Source organism: Anoplolepis gracilipes, chromosome 8 (genome assembly GCF_047496725.1).
Source record: "Anoplolepis gracilipes chromosome 8, ASM4749672v1, whole genome shotgun sequence".
NCBI lineage: Eukaryota > Metazoa > Arthropoda > Insecta > Hymenoptera > Formicidae > Anoplolepis > Anoplolepis gracilipes.
Window position 1 is genome coordinate 6,394,656 of NC_132977.1, and position 19,719 is coordinate 6,414,374.

Consider the following 19,719-nt stretch of genomic DNA (forward strand, 5'->3'; position numbering starts at 1 on the left):
GGGATAAAGATGCATAGTAGTAGAGAGCGGATTAAATAAAATTCTAAATTTATGGAAAACAAGGGAGCGAAAAGAAACGAACGGGTAGAGGGAAACACCGGAATAACGGGCGGACTGGGAGTACTCACGCCCTCCTCGAGAAGCTTCCCAATGAATTTGAATAAAAATGAGATGGAGAAAAAGGCGGAGAGATGCCCGAGGGAAGCCATGAGAGCTGGAGAGGAAGAAGAAAGAAAGAAAGAAAGAAGGAGAGAGATATCGTATATTCTCGAGGTAGTTGAATCGAGTAGGCGATTATGGTACCGAGTTCCTGTAGAGATATACATATTCCGACATATTCTGATCGAATGCTACGTTTCCACGACGAGTGTCGATTTAATATATGTCATTGTATGTGCTATAAATTAATAATATAATGCCTGTTTTTTTTTTTTTTTATCGCGTTTATTATGACATGTGTCTCGAGTGTCGAATCATTCCCCATGATGAAAGTTGAGATTCAGATCAGTCATGATGGGATGCCATGATGGCTGGAAGGAGGAAAATCTCTCCCAAAGTTGTGTTAGGGAGCATGGCTGCCGTCGAATGATGGCGTAAAGCGTGGCATAGCCGTTTGTGAGCTTCGATTTTTTTCTACCTTTGAATCTTTTGTTACTTTCACCTGATTGCAATTGTTAATATCGTGACATATGACAAATTTATGTAATTAGACAAATATAATAGAATGACATATAATCTCATAATATCATAATATATAAATCAATTTATAATTTCCAAGACGATTTGTTCATAATCAGATTAAAAGTAATTTAATAATTCGGATTTTTTTTTATGTAAAATAAAAGGTGTAATCTGAAAATTACGTGACATGTATAATTATTATCATACACACATTTCACAAGACTATAATATATGTATATATAAAAATATAAGTTTATCCAAAAATTTCGAAAATCATTTGATTATAATTAGATTAAAAGTAACTCATACAAGAACTCGAATTTTTTTAATGAGATAAATAAAAGCTGTAATCTGGATTAATTGACATACATAATTGATAACCTGTTTTCATTAAACATATAATTTATTATATATTTCGGACTAACATGAACATGATTTTGAGAGAAGGAAAGAGAAAAATATTCGAACTTCTGAAGAGAAGAATATCAGGACCGTGATGTGACGCTCTTAAGCGACGTACCATGTACCACGTGCCACGAACGCGAGATGGTGTTTGCCGGGTTGCCCACGCATAGCGGCTCGCGATCCCCAGCCCGCGCGACAGCCATTTTGAATTCCAAGACTCTTTCTGCAACGAACCCGCTGGTCGGAGAAGCAGAGCCCCGCCAGAAGGGCAGCAGCCTTCTTCTGTGGATACCGTCGCGTTCTCGTCTTATTTTTCGCGTGTCAAAAGACCAAGACCGTGAGCAATATTGTTGATACTTGATGTTGCAGTCGTATACCCTCTCCGCATCTCCCGTATATTCTGCTTGGCAGGAGGCCGCCTCTCTGCGTAGACTTTTATTTCACATATCTCGTATAAATCTCTTTTCTTTTTCTCTCTCTGTTTCTCTTATGACTTTAATTAATTTCTATTTGTTTATATTATATCGAAAAAACTTAATGGATGCCTTATCGCAAACATCCTTGATGATAAGAGACAAATCTTTTTTGGATGAAAAGTTATTATTTGACACATGTATAGCTTAAATAATATTGTTGTTTAATCCTTTTTCTTTAGTTTGTACATATATGTAGAATAATGGATAGAATGTTAGATTTTAAAATGTATTTTTCCTCACGATTCGAGACTATTTTATCTTGTAAAATTAAAAAAGAGTAAAGTCTTCTAATATATAAGTATAGTGACTTGCATTGTCTTTAAAATTATTCTTTAAAATATATATAAAAATTTGTATATTTATCTAAAATTTCAGACAAGATTTTCATCGGTTGCCATACAATTTCATACTAGCTATGATAGAACTACATTCATGTTTTACCGTCGGGACGTAAATTCTACAATAATTCTATAATAGTTTAGTATTTTCTCCACATAAAAGTGTATTTAATTTAAAAACAAATATTAATTTATATGAAAATATTATTTTATTCTGAAATATATTATTTTTATTACTAAATCTTTTTTGAAACTTTTGTGAAACTTAATTTTTCTCGATTTATTCTAGTCTTGACATGACTTTTTCCTTAAATTCACTATGCAAAATATTTTCCCGTAAAATCCTCGGACATCATTCACGATGCAATTTTTTTTCTTATCTATTATATCTCTTAACAAATAGTTCTGCAAACTTTAAAGCGTATATGTGTTTGAGGTTTTTCTTAATTTAATAAATGATAACGATCTTTACGATAGAAGTCAATTCCTTGGATAAACTACATAATATTTATATATTATAATTATTTTAATATTTCTCTGATTTTCCTTTATAATATACTAAATTGTAAGTTTATTTTTATCAAATTTCTATTTTATTATAAGTTTGTTTTCTTTAACATCTTACACAATTGCCTTGTTCTTCCTTATAATATTATTTATAGGATTTTGGTCTAATATATTAGCATAATTATCTTGTTAACAAGTATTTTATCTATTAGCAATTTAAAGTACGCGAGCATTTAAATATTTCTATGTTCCTTCACATATCAACGTTTGCGTTTCGAAGATAGGCTCATTACGTGTGACAGTAATTAACGCTTTTTTCCACACATTTAGCTTACTCTTTTTTCAACTTATAATATTATTTATAAGGTGTTGGTTTAATATATTAGCATAATTGTTTATTAGCGAATATCTTATCTATTAGCAATTTAAAATGCGAGCATTTAAATATTTCTATGTTCCATATATCGACATTGTATTTGAAAGTATATTACGCAATTGTTGCGTCTAATAGTAATTAGTAAAAAAAAATAAATGTAAAAACCGGACAAACATTATCACAGTAGGCGCTGATAATGCTTTAAAAATATAAAATTAGCTGAAACGCTGAAAATAACGACTGAATGGATAGAATATATGTATAGATTTACACTTTTTTGTCTTATTTCTTAATCCACTTTATTTTTCAATTCTTTGCCGATACTTTCGAATACGCAGACAGATACGTAACTCAAATCTGCAGGGATTATTTGTTTTACAAGAATAGACTTCTATATCAACTTCCTATGTTTAGGCTCGCGTATGCGTATGCAAAGTCGGCGGATCGTTCCGGTGATATGTAAACGTTCTACTTTATGACTGACGACAAGTTTATGTTGATTGCTAGTTATAGTCATTCTTTTCTTTGATTAAAATTCCTAATACAATGGATCCAGTTTATAAAATTTGATTTTTTTCTTTCCTTATAAGATATTTACTTCTTCTAAAGTATAAACATATAATTTTTTAAACATTATTATTTATATTTTTGATACGTATTTATAATATTATGTGAGATTGTCCAATTTTCCTTTTAGACTTTTTATCTCTCTATTATTACAATGAATATTTATTCATGCATTTATTGCGTTAAATATGTTCAATAAACAATACATTTTTACTAATATTTTTATCTTTACTGTCACGATAGTGTCACGCTACTGTCAAACTTATTTTAATTTAAATATTACATTTTCTTGATTAGAAGAAATATTATGTACTATGTAAATGGAGAAAGTACCATTTATACACATACTTTATATTTTCTTAGTTTATTTATTTGATAATTTTATTCAAGAAAACTTGATGCACGAAATGAGGCTGATTATTCTGAATCATATTTGGTTAATGCAATCTCAACTCTTTCTCTCGAGCACTGTTTTATTTACGCTGAACCGGAAAAAATTTATGAAACCACTTTATTCTCTGCCCGGAAAAATAACTTTTCATGTTTTCTAGTGTGGTGTCACCCTCTTATACCACCACACTCTTTCGTCTCCCTATCTATGTAGTTTTATATGTTCTGTAATATAAGTGATGAAAGGAGGTAAAAGTATTTTCTCATTTTACTCTTCCGAGATTACCGACTCGTCTTTTTCTGCTTTATCGATCTAGTTGGTCCAACTTTTAGTAATCTTAGAAAGATGGCATCCGTATCAAACAGAAATCTGATCATCTAAAGTTTTTAAAAAATGATAACAAAAAAATACATTTCTTTTTGTGTGATAAAATATTTATAGAAATGTTTTGAATATTTGACATAAAAAGAATAACGTCATCAAATTCAATTATAAAAGATTATTAATGTATTTTTTTATAATAAATTTAAATTTTATATAATAAATGAAAGTATAAAACTGATGGGAGAGAAAACAATAGTATTATAGTGCTATAGTGTTATTTAATGTTATATTTTTATTAGTATTATAATGCATTTTATTGTTATTTTGATGCGGTCTATATGCGGTCCTTTAAAATTGTATTATAGTTGTAAAATATATATTTAGTTGTAATTAAAAATATGACAAAAGTGCAAGACATTTCTATAAATATTGTGAATTAGGAAATATAAAAAAAATCAAAGGAAATTTTTATAATTTACTTCAAATTTTCTTCTCACGAATCTTAGAACAATGTGTTATTTAACATATGGTGTATGTTGTCTCCCTTGTATTATTCATTTTTTTCGTGTCTTATTTTTATCCCTGTTCCCTTTACTTTCTAAAGAAGATTTCATCACAGCGCGACCCATCTATTTTCCGTAACAATGATTCCGAAACCTCTCCTTTCCCAGCAGACCCTTACACCACCAATCATTCTAAATAACGTTCCGATGGAAGTACCCTCCAAGAAACCATCTCGTTTTTCTTTTTCGCCATGGTCGATATACTTATAAAAAAATGCAAAGTGGTTTATCCGAACTTATTTATTGCCCATTTATCTCTTTCAACCCTCGAAATCTTAAGTCAAATCTTAATTTCCAGAATATATTCTATGAAAATATGCTTTACTTCTTTTGCTACATTGCTTTTTTTATTTTTATTTACATACTTATTTATATTATCTTAAAACATTTATTTAAAAATGTAAATTTTGTATTACAGTTTAATGTACACGTTTACAATGCAAATTATTTATTAAATTATCTAAATAGTTATTTAATAGTTAAATACTTTTTTGAAATTAGGGTACGACTTATATTATTTTTTGAGATTGCATTTTTAACGCATACACACAAATAACTATTAATATTGAAGGTTCTTAAAGATAATATGTCATATAACATGACGACATCGAGTGCTCGTATGTCTGAAGTGTTTCCGTTTAAAGTTTCATGGACAAATTTGGGTTTGGTTCGATCACTGTCGATTAGCGTCAGTGATTCATAAATTCAAAATAAAAAAATGAATGCATCAAAATTCTCAGACTCCAGATTGCTTTATTTTTAATTTATTTCAATACTTGAGATAATAAGCTGAACAATTTTATAACGTTGTTATAAATTTATATAATTCTCATGCAAATACATTGCATTAAATTGAAAGGGCATCCATCATAATTAATTAGAATGATTCCAATAATTTAGTGTATTACATTAAAATGGAAATGAAAATATTAGCTATGCGCGAATGGAAATTTGATAAATATATGAAAAATGAAACAAAAGAGTCTTTATACATATAAAATATGTTAAACAATGGTTGTTTTAAGATTTTGATAATGCAAGATAAAAATATATTGAGATGTACTTATTATTGTATAAAATAATGTAAAATTAGAAAGAAAGAGAGAGAGAAGAGGGAGGGAGGGAGGGAGAGAGAGAGAGAGAGTTTTTCTCTCTAGAACATTTTTTTTGGTCTACATTTCAGACTCTCGAAACGGTTAAGTAAACTGTACCATGTAATACAGCTGACGAGCAAATGTAGTAATATAAACAGAGATTCGCGATACATAAACGAACATTTCTCGACAACCGAATGTAAACGTTGACATGTATGTGCGATTCGTAGAATCTGGTTTGCCGCTTCAGATGTGAATCAGAGTTTTACAAAAAAAACATACTTTTTTTTAGACTGTGAATAATGTTAATAAAATTATTAATGAAATTAGAATAAAATTTAAACTTGAAATTTTGAAGAAAGATTTGTCTCTCTATAAATTATTTAATTTTAATTGGCAGGATATTGATACTTTTTTTGTAATTAATACAATTGCTTGCACAAAATTCTTACCATTTACAAAAATGCTTCTTAATTAATTGTATAATTTAATCTTTCTTCTCTTAGCTTAAAAAATCGTAAAAGAAATATTACAAGTATATTATCAAATATATTAACGATGCATAATCTTTAGAATTTCGCTTTCATATCTTTTCTCATCGTAATAAATAACAAAAAAATATTAATTTTAAATGAATTATTTTTGACGTAAAAATATTATTCCATCTAAGATTTTCATTATAGAGTTGGATAGACAAAAGAAATTTTTAAAAAGATATTAAATATATATAATATATATCAACTTCTTTCTCCTGAAATAGTCGGATGTGGAATCTAAGAAATGTGCGGAATTTCGAAAGAAGAATATGTACTATATATATAATGTTAGTACACTGGCCAACGAAATGAAGGCGGAAAGTTGGGCGAGGGATATTAGAGGTGGAGATCGGACTGCCTCTCATTAAATTTAATTGTCCCTTAGGATGAGCTTCCTTAATTATTTAACCCTTTCTACGGTTCTCAGCACCTTTCATATAAGTTCTTTATATAGCCTTTGAATCTACTTGCATTTGTAACATAATTCAAAGTATTAGAATCTTTTTCAGACATTATTTCAGACAACACATTGCCATTTTGAATCGATAAACAATGTTGTTATGTAATCGGAAATATTGTTATGTAATTATTTTTCTGTATGCGTATATGTAATTACACCGCCATATGATTTATCTGCGACGAATGAATACTGTTTACATCGTCATACGTGTTGCATCATATATCATTAATCTTCAAAATAAAAAAAATTGTAGAAATGAAAACGTTTTTTCTTGTCGAGATAAAGCTGCGCCGTCTCTTACGCGACGAGGGGTACGCAACGGTTGATAGTTGGACTAGAGTGGTGGAAGTTGAGCAGGCGGGATAAAGTAAGGGATGATAGGTGGGGCAAAGCGAAGAAAGAGGGGAAACAGTCTCTAAATATGCTAATACCCGCGCCGTGGAGTAATGAGTTTCTCGCGCCACGATTCACCGGACTGCTATGCATATATATTCACAGCTATAAACACAACTTAGATTACTATGTAGCGTATCAACTGCCACGGTACTTATGTATCAGTCGCCCTATCGTAATTCCACATCTTTTGTCCTTATCGTAAGACTAATATATACTTATTATCAGACGTATGATATATGTGTTGTATATCATTGTTTAAAAATTATATTCATTTTATTGTGAATTTTTCTAATTAATTGTTTCTTGAATAGACAACGTCTCGCAGAAACAATAATGATTTTAATAATTACCGATTTAAACGGACACACGATGTATTCTTAAAAGTACTATCTATATATCTTTAATATTTCTGGTAGCTATGCGTGATAACGCGTCAGTTCATGTTATGTATTATGCATGAAATACGAATGCAGCTGCTGTAATTTCCGCAGGTTTCCACCTTCATCCTAGATCGCCATTCCTTGTACCTCGTCGTCCATCACATTTTCAATTTCCACCACGTTTTCCGTTTCCTGCGTCAAGGCTGCTTCGGCTTCTTTTGATTACCGGGAATACCTCGACAGTGTCGTTTCATTGGTCGTCATCAGTCTTACCGTCGGCTGTAGTGACTGATGCAGTGACAACGAGCTCTTCGTGTTGACGTTTCAACAAAATTTACTTATATAGATTCTCTGAGAAATTTAAAATTGATGTTTTCTTGATAAAAATTGAGTAAATATTTTTCTTTACGACTTTAATCTTTAACATTAAATATTATAATTGAGCCTCAAATTAAAGCAAAATTTGTTTCAAGTTATGCATTTCGATTTTAAATGCGTCGCGTTTAATAATTATAGTTTTGAATTGATATTAAGATTTTTGTTTCTAAATGTTACACTTTAGAAATATATTAATTATTATTAATAAGTACACACACACACATGCAAAAAATAATATGTCTTACTTTATAGTCGACCAGGACTTCGATTAGTGTGGTTGACATTCCGGCCAATATTGCGCGCGTGTTGTACTTCACACAGGTTAAAGAGACGTAAATCCAAGCATGATGGAGCGATGTTTAGGAAATCGTGGTCATGAAACGTCAAGGAGGCGCGTGGCCTGCGCCGACGACGGATGACGATGCCCCGGGAAAAACTAGACTAGGCGTTTTTATGGGCCATCAAATTACACCGACCACCCTATAAAATGTTTAAGCGGACTTCCGTGTAAGATACGCAACTGGCGACTAGGATAATGTATACTTTGGCAAAAGTGCATCTACTTACCTGTCCAGTATACGATCGATTTCGAGAGAATCTCATTGAATAATCGCTTCATTTATATTCAGCTCGTTTTTAATCATCTATCTTTGCGTGTCTGATCTACCTTCGTGTGGCTTTATCTGTTGATTGAGAAAGTTATATTTTCATAATCAATTTTATTTAATTGTATTTTCTTCGTCTTGGAAAACCGCAAGCTCTATATATCTTTTAATATTTTGCATGCAAATTATTTCGTGCGACAATTAACGTGGATTCTTAGTCAAGCTTTATGTAACTTAAGAGACGACAGGTAATTATGTAAGAAAAAATTTATTACGTCAACTCTCTCTCTCTCTCTCTCTTTTTTCTCTTTCTCTTTCTTTCTTTCTTTCTTTCTCTGTCTCTTTTCTAATATTTCTTTCGTTGACTCGGGGAAATGAAGACATCAGGAGTGTGTGCAGGTGGATTTGCTTGCTTCACATTTAGCTTTTACTAATCCAATGTCTGACATTGTGAATGAACGCATAAACGACAACAGTTTGCGCAGACAACTGCGTCGTTAATATCGCGTGACAAGAATAAACGTCGACCATAATTCAATATTATAATTATACCCTCGTAAGAGGTTTTATTATCTCAATTAATATGCGTCGTTAAAGTAATTGCTACTAATGTAGACTACTCACATTTATTGTGAATGTCTAGCCATCTTAGGTGAACACTACCGTGTCGTTTCGTGAGATTTATAATATATCATCATATGCATCTATTTTTTTTTTAAATATCTAAATGTTAACACAGATTATTTTAAAATAGATTTTTTAATTTATGAAAAAAACCCACATTAAATAATATAGGTTTGCGGTTTCTTTTAATATGCATTTTTAAAATGCGTCTAATAAAATGTATTTTTCTTAATTCAAGCACACTATTAAAGCATGTTATTTATATGCTTCAATCTTTTAATCATATGTATAATAATATAATTTTTCTGATATACACATGTATGTGACTGAATTTATTACAAAATTACGGATGTAAATAATTTTATAACAAATGATCTTTTAGTTGAAAAATTTTTTTTTTTAATTTCTATTGATATGCAAAAGTAAAGATAACTGCAAATAATAAATTCAATCAATGCGCATACGTGTATGGACTCGTTAAGGACTTTACATCCGTCCCTACTATGTATTATCGATGATAACGCGACGTTCCGATGACGCGGCGGTCATTTTAAACGAGATTCACAAGCCGGGACCACCCACCTCATGGAATTGGCTGATTATATATACCTTAACTTTGGCATTTTCGGCGTCTCGCTTTTACATTTGCCAGAAAAATTCGGGTAGAACCGAGCGCTGGCTGGATTCGTGAAGTTCTTTTCAGAGATTACCGCAAGTTTGTGGCTCTGGGCGACTTCTCTCTTCGGGCTTCCTGTTCTTTGTCTTTTCTTTTTCATACCGCAGGGTAGATAGGTATGTTTCTGGATCTACTAATTGGTCGTAAACGAAACGATGTTCGGGTTGAGAGTCGTTCCACAAAATGTTCTTCGCGGTAAGGCTTCGCATTACGATTTGTATCGATGAGTGACTTCTTTATCGAAATCTCTGCTTCTCTAGAAATTAATATTTAAAATTCTAAATGTTTTACTTTCAAATATGTACTTATATATGTATAATTTATAATTATATTCTATAATATCTTATATAATCTAACATTAATTTTGCAATTTGTGTTAAACTGGAAATATATAAAGAGATTATTCGACGACGCCGTTCCTGTCGTTTCACAAAATATTCTTCGGGGTAAGGCCTCGCAATGATTTGTACCGATGAGCGACTTCTTTATCGAAATCTCTGCTTATCTGGAAACTAATATTTAAAATTCTAAATGTTTTACTTTTAAATTTGTACTTATACATATATGTATAATTCATAATTATATTCTCTAATATCTTGTATGATCTAACATTAATTTTTCAATTTGTATTAAACTATATAATATATAAAATATATAAAATATATAAAAAAAAATATATATATAAAAAAGCGAGATGATAGAGTACAGATTTATTTTTGGTTACACATTATTTATTAGAAGAATTAATTATCTTAGATTACCTGTTGAATATTATACAGATAATTTACGGAGCTCTTTAGATTTTATCATTTTTTTTATGACAAAAGAATCCTCGGAATACGATTCTTCGCATCGTTTGCCGCAGGGAGAAAGTTTTCAAAGCAAAGACATCCTCTTTCCACATCCGTACCTTCGATCATTCGGGATCAGATCTTGCGCGCACGGGGGTTTGTATGCATGTATTTACAAAATTTTACCCCGTGACATTCGCGCGCGCAACCGTTTCTTCCTCGACGGCGATACCGATGTCCGTGGTGGTGGTGGCAAATATATTATGTCTCTCGTAAAATTAAGTTTTTACGATCATTTTATGGTCGCGCGCGACCCGTCGATGCTTAGTACCTATAGGTGTGCATTTCTCACAGCTGCGCTAGGGGCTCGTGCCGACTCGTCACGGATCTCTTTCATCATACGCGTCGGTAGAACATTGTATCTATTTTTATAGACCGCAGATTTGGCTACTGAGCACCATCGCAGGTGTACTTACCTCGAGTCGAATCATTTTGAAGCCTGTTACGATGAAAACGAGATCAATTTTACGCCAGAGTCGGATGATTGCACATCACCACGCTGTATGTGTTAATATATCCTTCAAATAAAGAAAAAGTTTGTATCTGTCAGAAATAAAGTAAAAAGCATTGCCACTGGTACACGCACGGTAACATTTATACAGATTATTTTAAATTAGAAATATGATATTATAAATACAATGCGTACGTGTATTAATCGTGTAGACTTCTTATGTGTGTGTGGAATCTTGAAAAACTTTTTTTAAAATGTATTATATATATAATCTTTGAATTATCGAGAGTAAAACAAATCGAATGATGATAAAAACAAATTGTTCTAATTTATTTAATAAGCAGGAATAATATTTTTCATAAAAACACTTCACTGTCTAACTTAAAACATAAATATAATTTTAACTCTTCCCTAGACGAATTTAATATAGTTTTGTGATATACTCAAGTTTATATTCTATAAAGCGCAGATGTACACATTTAAGACACATTTGTATTCCCAAAGAATCTGAGAAATCACTTGGATCAACATCTCTTGAGCGACAAGCACAGAATGAAGCTTCGCAAGAGGATGTCCACTGCTCTCACGGGGTTGCCGCTTTCACTTTGTATGAAAAACTTGTCGAGCAAACCTTGAAAGGATTTCACTGAAATTCAGGTCACGTCAAACCACATTCGTAAAAGTCCTTTCTAGTCCTTTATTCTCAAATCTGAGGGTGCAATCGCTATCGAGGAAAAGAAATTTATGCATCTCTAGCAACGTAGGAATATTATTTACAAGTGTGTAACGTACAATGCAATTTTCACAAGAAATCATTTCGCTAAGATAGATAATTGATTAATAATCATTTTAAAATAGACGTTGCTTTATTAAAAACGATACAATAAATAAATATTGAGTCTACGAATGTAATTTAATTACTATTGTTGACAATATTTTATATCTGAGAATATATTTGCCTTTCGGCAACAATTTGTGAGTTTATTAATGAAGATATGAAAGTTTATATATCCTCGGAAGAATATTAAACGATACTTTTGATATTTTATTTTATTTCTACCACATTTGTGGTGCGTATAATTCATTATGCAAGCTTTGTCATGATTTGCACTCTCGAGATCTGACGTTTGTCTGTATATATGTATACATATATACGTATATACATTATATATACGCGTTTATAATCTTGTATGTTTATAGATGTACTACATGTACTAAAAAAATATAGTAAATGTATTCACTGCCACTGTCGTGAAGATTGTGTAATACAGGAGTATACTTACATACTCGTGTGATAAGAACGTACATATATCATGTTTTTTTCGAAGAATATTTTCTATAAAATTATTTATGGTAAATTTAATTTTCCGTTTTATCGGTTGCAATTTAAACAATTTTTTCAATCGCTTACGCAACCAAAATTGTCTTTTTCCAAATGTTCTATTGTATCACATTGAATATTTAATTCAATTTAACATTTACTCGTACTTTTTAATAACTTTTTAACTTTACAATTATGGCCAATTAATATTTACATTTTATACAACATTTAAATTAATATACAAAAATATTTGTAATAATTATTTTTCATTTTTAATTTTTTGATGTTTTTGTTTCTGGACTATTTGGTATTATCATCGCAGACGCGCGGAATATTTTTGTATGACTGGGAAAAAGCTTTTCATCTTTCTCGGGTTGTGACATCGAATAAAACGCGTTCACATATCTGTCTTGCGCATAATTCAACGACGGTCGTGGTGTTTACGTGTATCTGTGAAAGCCGAGACTGAAATCTGAGGAGACATCATGCCTGGGAGCGAAGAAACTATATTATTTTAGTTGAATTATTTATAGAGCATTGATAGGGAAAAATAGTGGCTGACAGACATGTACGGAATGCAGTTTACGGTGTGCACCGTAAGCTTGAAAAGCCAGATTCAACCAAAAATTCCAATCAAGTCAGACTTTATTTCGTTGTTTTTTTTTTCGCTTATTTCGAGAATACACTCGTCTAGTCATAAATCAAATGTAAAAATGTCAAATTAATCGAAAAGCGGTAGCAACGTAGTAGGCCATAAAGTTAACAGACAGGCAACTGAAAAAATCTATAAATCATTGACAACTTTTCTTATTTTTTATTTTATTTTTTTAACATTTCAATACTATGTTATAACACACAACATAGGGTCTCAGAAAATGAATTTCTTAAATATGATACAATATATATGCATGAATAAATGATAAAATGTGAGTTATCTTGTTATATTTATAAATTATTGAATTATTATAAGCATATATTCGGATCTTAATAATATTTCCGATCAAATAGCAATAGACTAAGAATCTTGAACTTTTTCTTAGGTATATCAATTAAAAAGCAAGAATTGTGATCTATTGAAAAATCTTTCTGCTGTATTATATTATTATTTACTGTCTTTTCTTCATATGGAATATAAATACTTTGTTCGGTGATTAAATTATAAAGTTAGGACTCAGCATCATGTTAATTTTTGGAATGACGATTCGTTATCTCGAATGTAGCAAAGAATTTGGGGGGGGGGGGATTTCTTTACAGCAAATAAAACTCACGAGCTTAAATTTTTGCAGATTTTTCTCCTTAGTATATGTATGGAATGCGCATATATATTTACTGTCCTAAATCGTGAATATCGCACTGCCGTAATATATGAAAATAAACCGAGATAAGGGGTAACATCGACCACAGGGTAAAATCGTGGGGATAAGGCTAATGCCTTCGGCATCTGGATATCTCACGAGGCGTGGTTGCCAGATAGCTTTCTATCTATAGCTTCGCTTCCATGCGGCCCCAATCTCCTCGAGTACTTAGTGCGAGGAAAATGTCGTGCGACATTATACTATCGCTTCACTTACCTTATTACTTCGAGCATCAAGAGAATTGATTATGTCCAGTCAAAGTAGATAATGTCTTGGATAATATTACTTTTACAATAATGCCCTTTTTTCTTACATTGATTATCCTATGCAATAATAATCATTACGAAAAGTTATAAGATATGTTGTCAAATTTCATAGAAAACAGTATACGATAAAACATTTAAAAATAATATTCAGCCAATCGACAATTATAGATTAATTAGTAAATATTGCAATAATAATAGTATAATTGAAAAGTAATTTTATCTCACATAATATTGGTATCTTTTATTAATACTGGCATCGAAATAGTCGCATATTCCGCGGATAAAGCAATGTAAAAGACAGAAAAATATATGCAGAGTATAGAAAGGGCGGTGGAAGGGCGACAGAAACGGAAGAATGAAGAAAGATCCTGAGAGACTTTGCCTGATGAGGATGGTTCCCATGACGACGCAACCCCAGGAACACGAAATGGTCTAGCCATTCTTGACTCAATACCGAGTCGCCATACACTCACGTAGACAACGCGCTCAAGCTCACCACCACTTTCCGGTCTTCAAACCCTCTTAGGCTTTCCCCCCTCCTATGTTGTTCTCCCTTACTCCTTCTCTGTCCTTACTCAAATGGAATATCTCGTGCTTATACTTTGTTCCAGCTGTAGCTCTGTATTGTATTGCAAGTGAAATACAAACTAGCGGCTAGTTCCAGCTAGCAAAAAAGAAAGAAAAAAAGGTAGCACGACCGGATTTGGAATTACTCTATTATGAGATGCACTGTGGTTGGCATATCAGTGTCAAATATAATCGTATACATCTGTTAAGAATATGAAAAATTACGAATAATTATGTTCATCTTTAATAAATATAATATATAATTAAATATAATTTAAATGTATGATTTCTTGAGAATTATACAGTACATGAAATTCACTGCAATTATATAATATAATTAATTAATTAATTTGAAAGAAAAAAATATTACAAGATAAATTTAAAAAATTTTAATTAAATATATAATTTTACAAAAAAATTTATATCAGCACATCTTATCTACATATCTCATTTAATATTATAATTTTAAAATGATACGAGATGATATGAGATGGCTTACCGTATCGTAACATGACTCGCATAAATTGGGATTAATTAATTGATTATAAACTAGTACGAGAAAATATATAAAGCGACAGAAAAATGCACTTGTCGCTTTCATTTAGACGTATGCAGGTAGTATGCTAGTTCTTCGTCCGCTAGCTCACTGCCATATTGGAAGCGCTTCTCGAATCCGGACGACCAGGATTGGTCGTTCGGCCATAGCATCTGCCTCAGAAAGGAGAGAGGGCGTCCCGGTGCCGACAGTACTGAAGCGCCGAAAGGCGTCTCGACGCCCCGCTGAAATTGGCACGCGTCACGTCACGCGGGTATAAGAGAAACGCGTTATTTCACTCTCTTACTTACCCCTGCGCACCGCGAACTTCTGCGAGCTACTTTGCATACATATTTTCATCTTCCATCCGCGAATGTATGACTGTTCGCGTACTTTAATTAGATCTTTTTATCTCGAAGGCATATATTTATGTCATTAAACATTTAATGTCACGTGTAATAAGATGAAGACATACTATTCTTATTTGTTATTATTGTAGATAGGTGAAGAAACTCCTAAGAATGGAGGAAACTTTAAGACAAGCTGAGAGTTTAATTAATAACTTTTTTTTTAATATATTTATGAGGCATTTATGTTTAATAGATATGTAAAATCCTTAAATCATGAGAGGGAGAGAAAGAAAGATTATATGTCAATCGGATAATATATAATTAAAATTTAAATATATGATAATATAATGATGTTTTTTTTGTTATAATATGAATGTATATTAAATAATAAATAAAACATTGTAGCAGTAAATATCGTGTGTGTGGCCAATGTATACTCATTACATTTATATGATAAAGGTAAAATTATATTGTAAATATACAGACTATTGTTATTTATATGTTTGATGATTTTGACATGTTGGCCAAATAATCTACTCTCGGGGATTCGCTTCTAAAATGGCAGCATCCTAAATACTATATTTTATGTTCACCGTCTGATGGGAATTGAAACTTCTTCATTGTAGAAGGGTTGAATTTTTTTTAATCATCAGTCGCGGAGAGAAATTAAATCTCTCGTCGTGCAATCCTTAGGGTTGCCTGTCGACATAATGAGAGATAGGACGCGAACTGTCCGACATTAATAAAAAAAAGTATCTTACATAAAATATTTATAGGAATATAAAGTGATTGCCAAAAATTACATGCCTGTAGCAATTTTTTTGACAAAACATTTTCTATTTCGAATGGTACTTTCAAATTAGACTTAAAATTGCAAGCACTTAACGTACATGTGATTGACTTAAATCTTCTTAGATGTAACGAAACCTCATTTCAACGTTAGACTGGAAATGGAAGGAGATAAAGAGCGAGGTGTTAGAGATAATGAAAATTATGGAAAGACGTCCACACAACATACTCACTGTATTTGTCACGTAATTAATAAAATAGTAGAAAATATATACTAACTTTTTAATTATTTTTTTCTTCTACTATCTAATTAAAATATCTAATTAAAAATAATTATTTATCATAACATAGAATTTGTTATGATAAGAATAACTGCAGACGTAGAGAGTTTCATAAAAAATTAATTTTATCTCTCTCCGGAAATAACACTTTATCTTTCATTCATCTCGTTATTAATTATATAATAATTAATATTAATAGTAAATATTAATTTTTCAGAGTAAGCATAGTGCTATATTTATGTACATGTATATACAAATGCTATGTATAATGCTACATTTTTTTATATTTATACATTTCTATCAGAATATTGTCTATTTTTATATAATTCGCAATTCATCACTTTATTTAAAAAAATAGAGTCTTTTGCTCGATATAAGCTCTTTTTGGAAAAAAGACGTGATAAATATATTGATTTATCCAATACAGAGATGCTCGTTCTTATCAAAAACGTGAGTTAAAGTCACTTTTGACTACGGTAAACATTTTTATGTCACTTAAGTCAAGATTAAAAATCGCAATATTTTTTTATATTACATTATTATTTTTTGTATACCATTTTTTTTCTACTTCTCAATATAATATTGTTAAAAAACGAAAAAAATATATTTTTTATTTATCAAGTATTCGTATTTAATAAAATACATAAATGTACATTAAACGTTAAGATCAGACATACAAAAGTAATTTACTTGGACTTAAGTTCAAAATGGCGCGTAATGGTTGAGAAACATACGATTTTTGATCTGATTATACAAGCGCGTACGTCTGAAAGGGGTCGGATAGCATTAAGTAACAAATGGGCCGGTTCTCCCAAATATTCCGCGCGAGTTAGACCATGCGTGTGAGTTTGCGAGTGTATGTGTGGGCATCCTAGTATAACGTCACCCCCTTGGTAACGAAAGGAATGGTAGGGAACCAAGAGCTTTCTCGTGTCCGATTGTTGTGCGCCCTCGACCAATCTCCTCCAGTTTGCACAGGCCGAGTTTGCCAAACGCGTTCTCCGACCTTCCTCCATCCCCTTATTGTTCAACCTTAAAAGTAATATCCTCTGTAGCACGTCCTATCCACGTTTTGCCGGCACCATTTCTCCCCCGACCGGGAAAACGGAACTTCTTGCCCCTTTGTGACATTTAGAGCGAGGCTAAACAGTCTTTATTATATGACAGATGTTTATCTATATAAATTTTGGAACGATTTCATCGAGATATCAATATATATGTAATTGATAATGTTATTATCGTGTATGTAATAAAATCTTAAGACGAATAAAAAAGAGGTTAAATTTAAAATAAAAAATATATATACATATAATTGTTTATAAATATAAAATAGCAGGTTACATTCATAATTCTATTAGACAATATTAAAGAAAATTTATTTAAAAAAAAATTTTTTTCTCAAATTTATTGAATCACTGTCAACTTTTTCGGAACAGGAATTTCCAAGATATCCAATCTTTGCATCTTATCTCAAGTTTCCTCGTTTGAGATTTCGGTATAAATTCACTATCAGAAATTTTACTCCACGGATTTCTCCAGAGAGCATTTCTACATTTTCTGTTTTCAACACAGGTTCTATTCACGTCGTAGTAAATCGAAATTCATAGGTTCGCCTTCGATTGAATTTATTTTCTATCTCGAGGAGAATCACAGTTAATTTAACTGCTTCGGCAGTATGTCTTATTTGGTATGCTTTTCAATCTTCTAGCAATATTATTTATTTCTCGTTATACTTGTTCGTTTAAATATAACGCATAAATATTCTATGAATGAGATATAAAAATCACATCATTGATAAATTTGTTATTGCATAATAATACCTTAATTAATTTTGTGTATAACTGTTAAGTTTTGGGTAATTAAATAACGTTTCCGAAATGTCAAATTTTTTTTTTTTTTTTTTTTTTTTTTCTGATAAAATTTTATTTATTTCTATATATAAGGTGGATAATGAACGTTTTTAAGAGGTTTGGTAAAGCTAAATTTCCGAGTGCAGGAAAAGTAAGACTAAGTAAAGTTTCGTTATGGAGCATGGCGTCGCATTAACGGTTGTACAAGGTAGAGAACTTTATACCTGCCGTGATGGAGGCTACTAAAAGCCGTATAAAACTCACGGTGACACGGCCCGTTATGAAGGGCAGTTATCAGTGGACAGACCATTTAATTTGCACTTCCGTCTTGCTTTTTGTAGGCTGACGTTTTTCCTTCTGGACCTGTAAATAAAAGGCCTCAAAGTGTACGGCGCCGTGGAGAAGACGTTTCACCCGTTCGAGCTGAGCAGCAGGTTAGTATCATTCAATTATTAATGTTTGCTAAATTATTCATAATTTTATAGAAAGAGCATCTCTAATTAAATAAGTCTTGTATATTCTGATTTTTTTATGATATATTTTTCCCATATAAAATAGTTTTAAATATTATAAATGAGGTATTTCCCCTATAGGGGAAATATGATTATAATCACACAATCTGTTTATATTTCTAGGCTTTCCCGCGTGTTCCCCGGAACACTGCCCGGTATACAAGGTGAGTTGCATAATCAATGAGCATATATAACAATTTTCTATAATATTTGTTATTTTAAATAAAAATATATTGTGTGTAGGTGTGGTCTCTTTATAAAATAGAATAAGTTCCTAAAGTATCATTTTTGGTTTGTTAAATAATTTTATTAAATAATCTTTAAATACTAATTAAAAAAATAGTAAATATACTTGGAGAATATTATTTAGATACTTGGCAATCGATCGATATAATAGCGACGTCAAGAAAACCGAGTGTATAGAAATATATGTATATTGGAAGGTGATAAAAGAGAGAGAGAGAGAGAGAGAAAGAATTTTTTTCCACGTCAGTGTGTTCGTAGATTAATTCATATTACGGTGAATGATTAGCTTTGCAAACTGAAATGAAAATTTGACAGTAAACCTATCCATTTCCAAGCTACGCGCCGCTTGTAGTAAACACAGGATTGTGTATACAATCGCGTCTCGTACTAAGCCCATAGCTACTAAACCGCGCATACTACCTATAAATGGACGGGCTGCTATAAAGTCCATTCATGATCGCGTCGCTTGTACAACAAACGTCGGGTGGCTCGCGCCTCCCGCGCGATTTATTACACTCGTATTCAAGTACGAGTTGTGTTTCCTACTTAGTACACGTGTACGCCGACA

The 19,719-nt window shown here is 31.5% G+C and overlaps 1 protein-coding gene across 1 annotated transcript in view; it reads left to right on the top strand.

Moving 5' to 3' along the window:
• LOC140668404 (uncharacterized) overlaps positions 1 to 19,073 on the top strand; it is a 47,485-nt gene extending 28,412 nt beyond the window's left edge. The window contains exons 4-5 of the mRNA XM_072897389.1: positions 18,735 to 18,827; positions 19,029 to 19,073. Coding sequence (XP_072753490.1) covers positions 18,735 to 18,827; positions 19,029 to 19,073 — 138 coding nt within the window. The remainder of the gene's footprint in view (positions 1 to 18,734; positions 18,828 to 19,028) is intronic.
• The last annotated feature ends 646 nt before the right edge of the window (positions 19,074 to 19,719 follow it).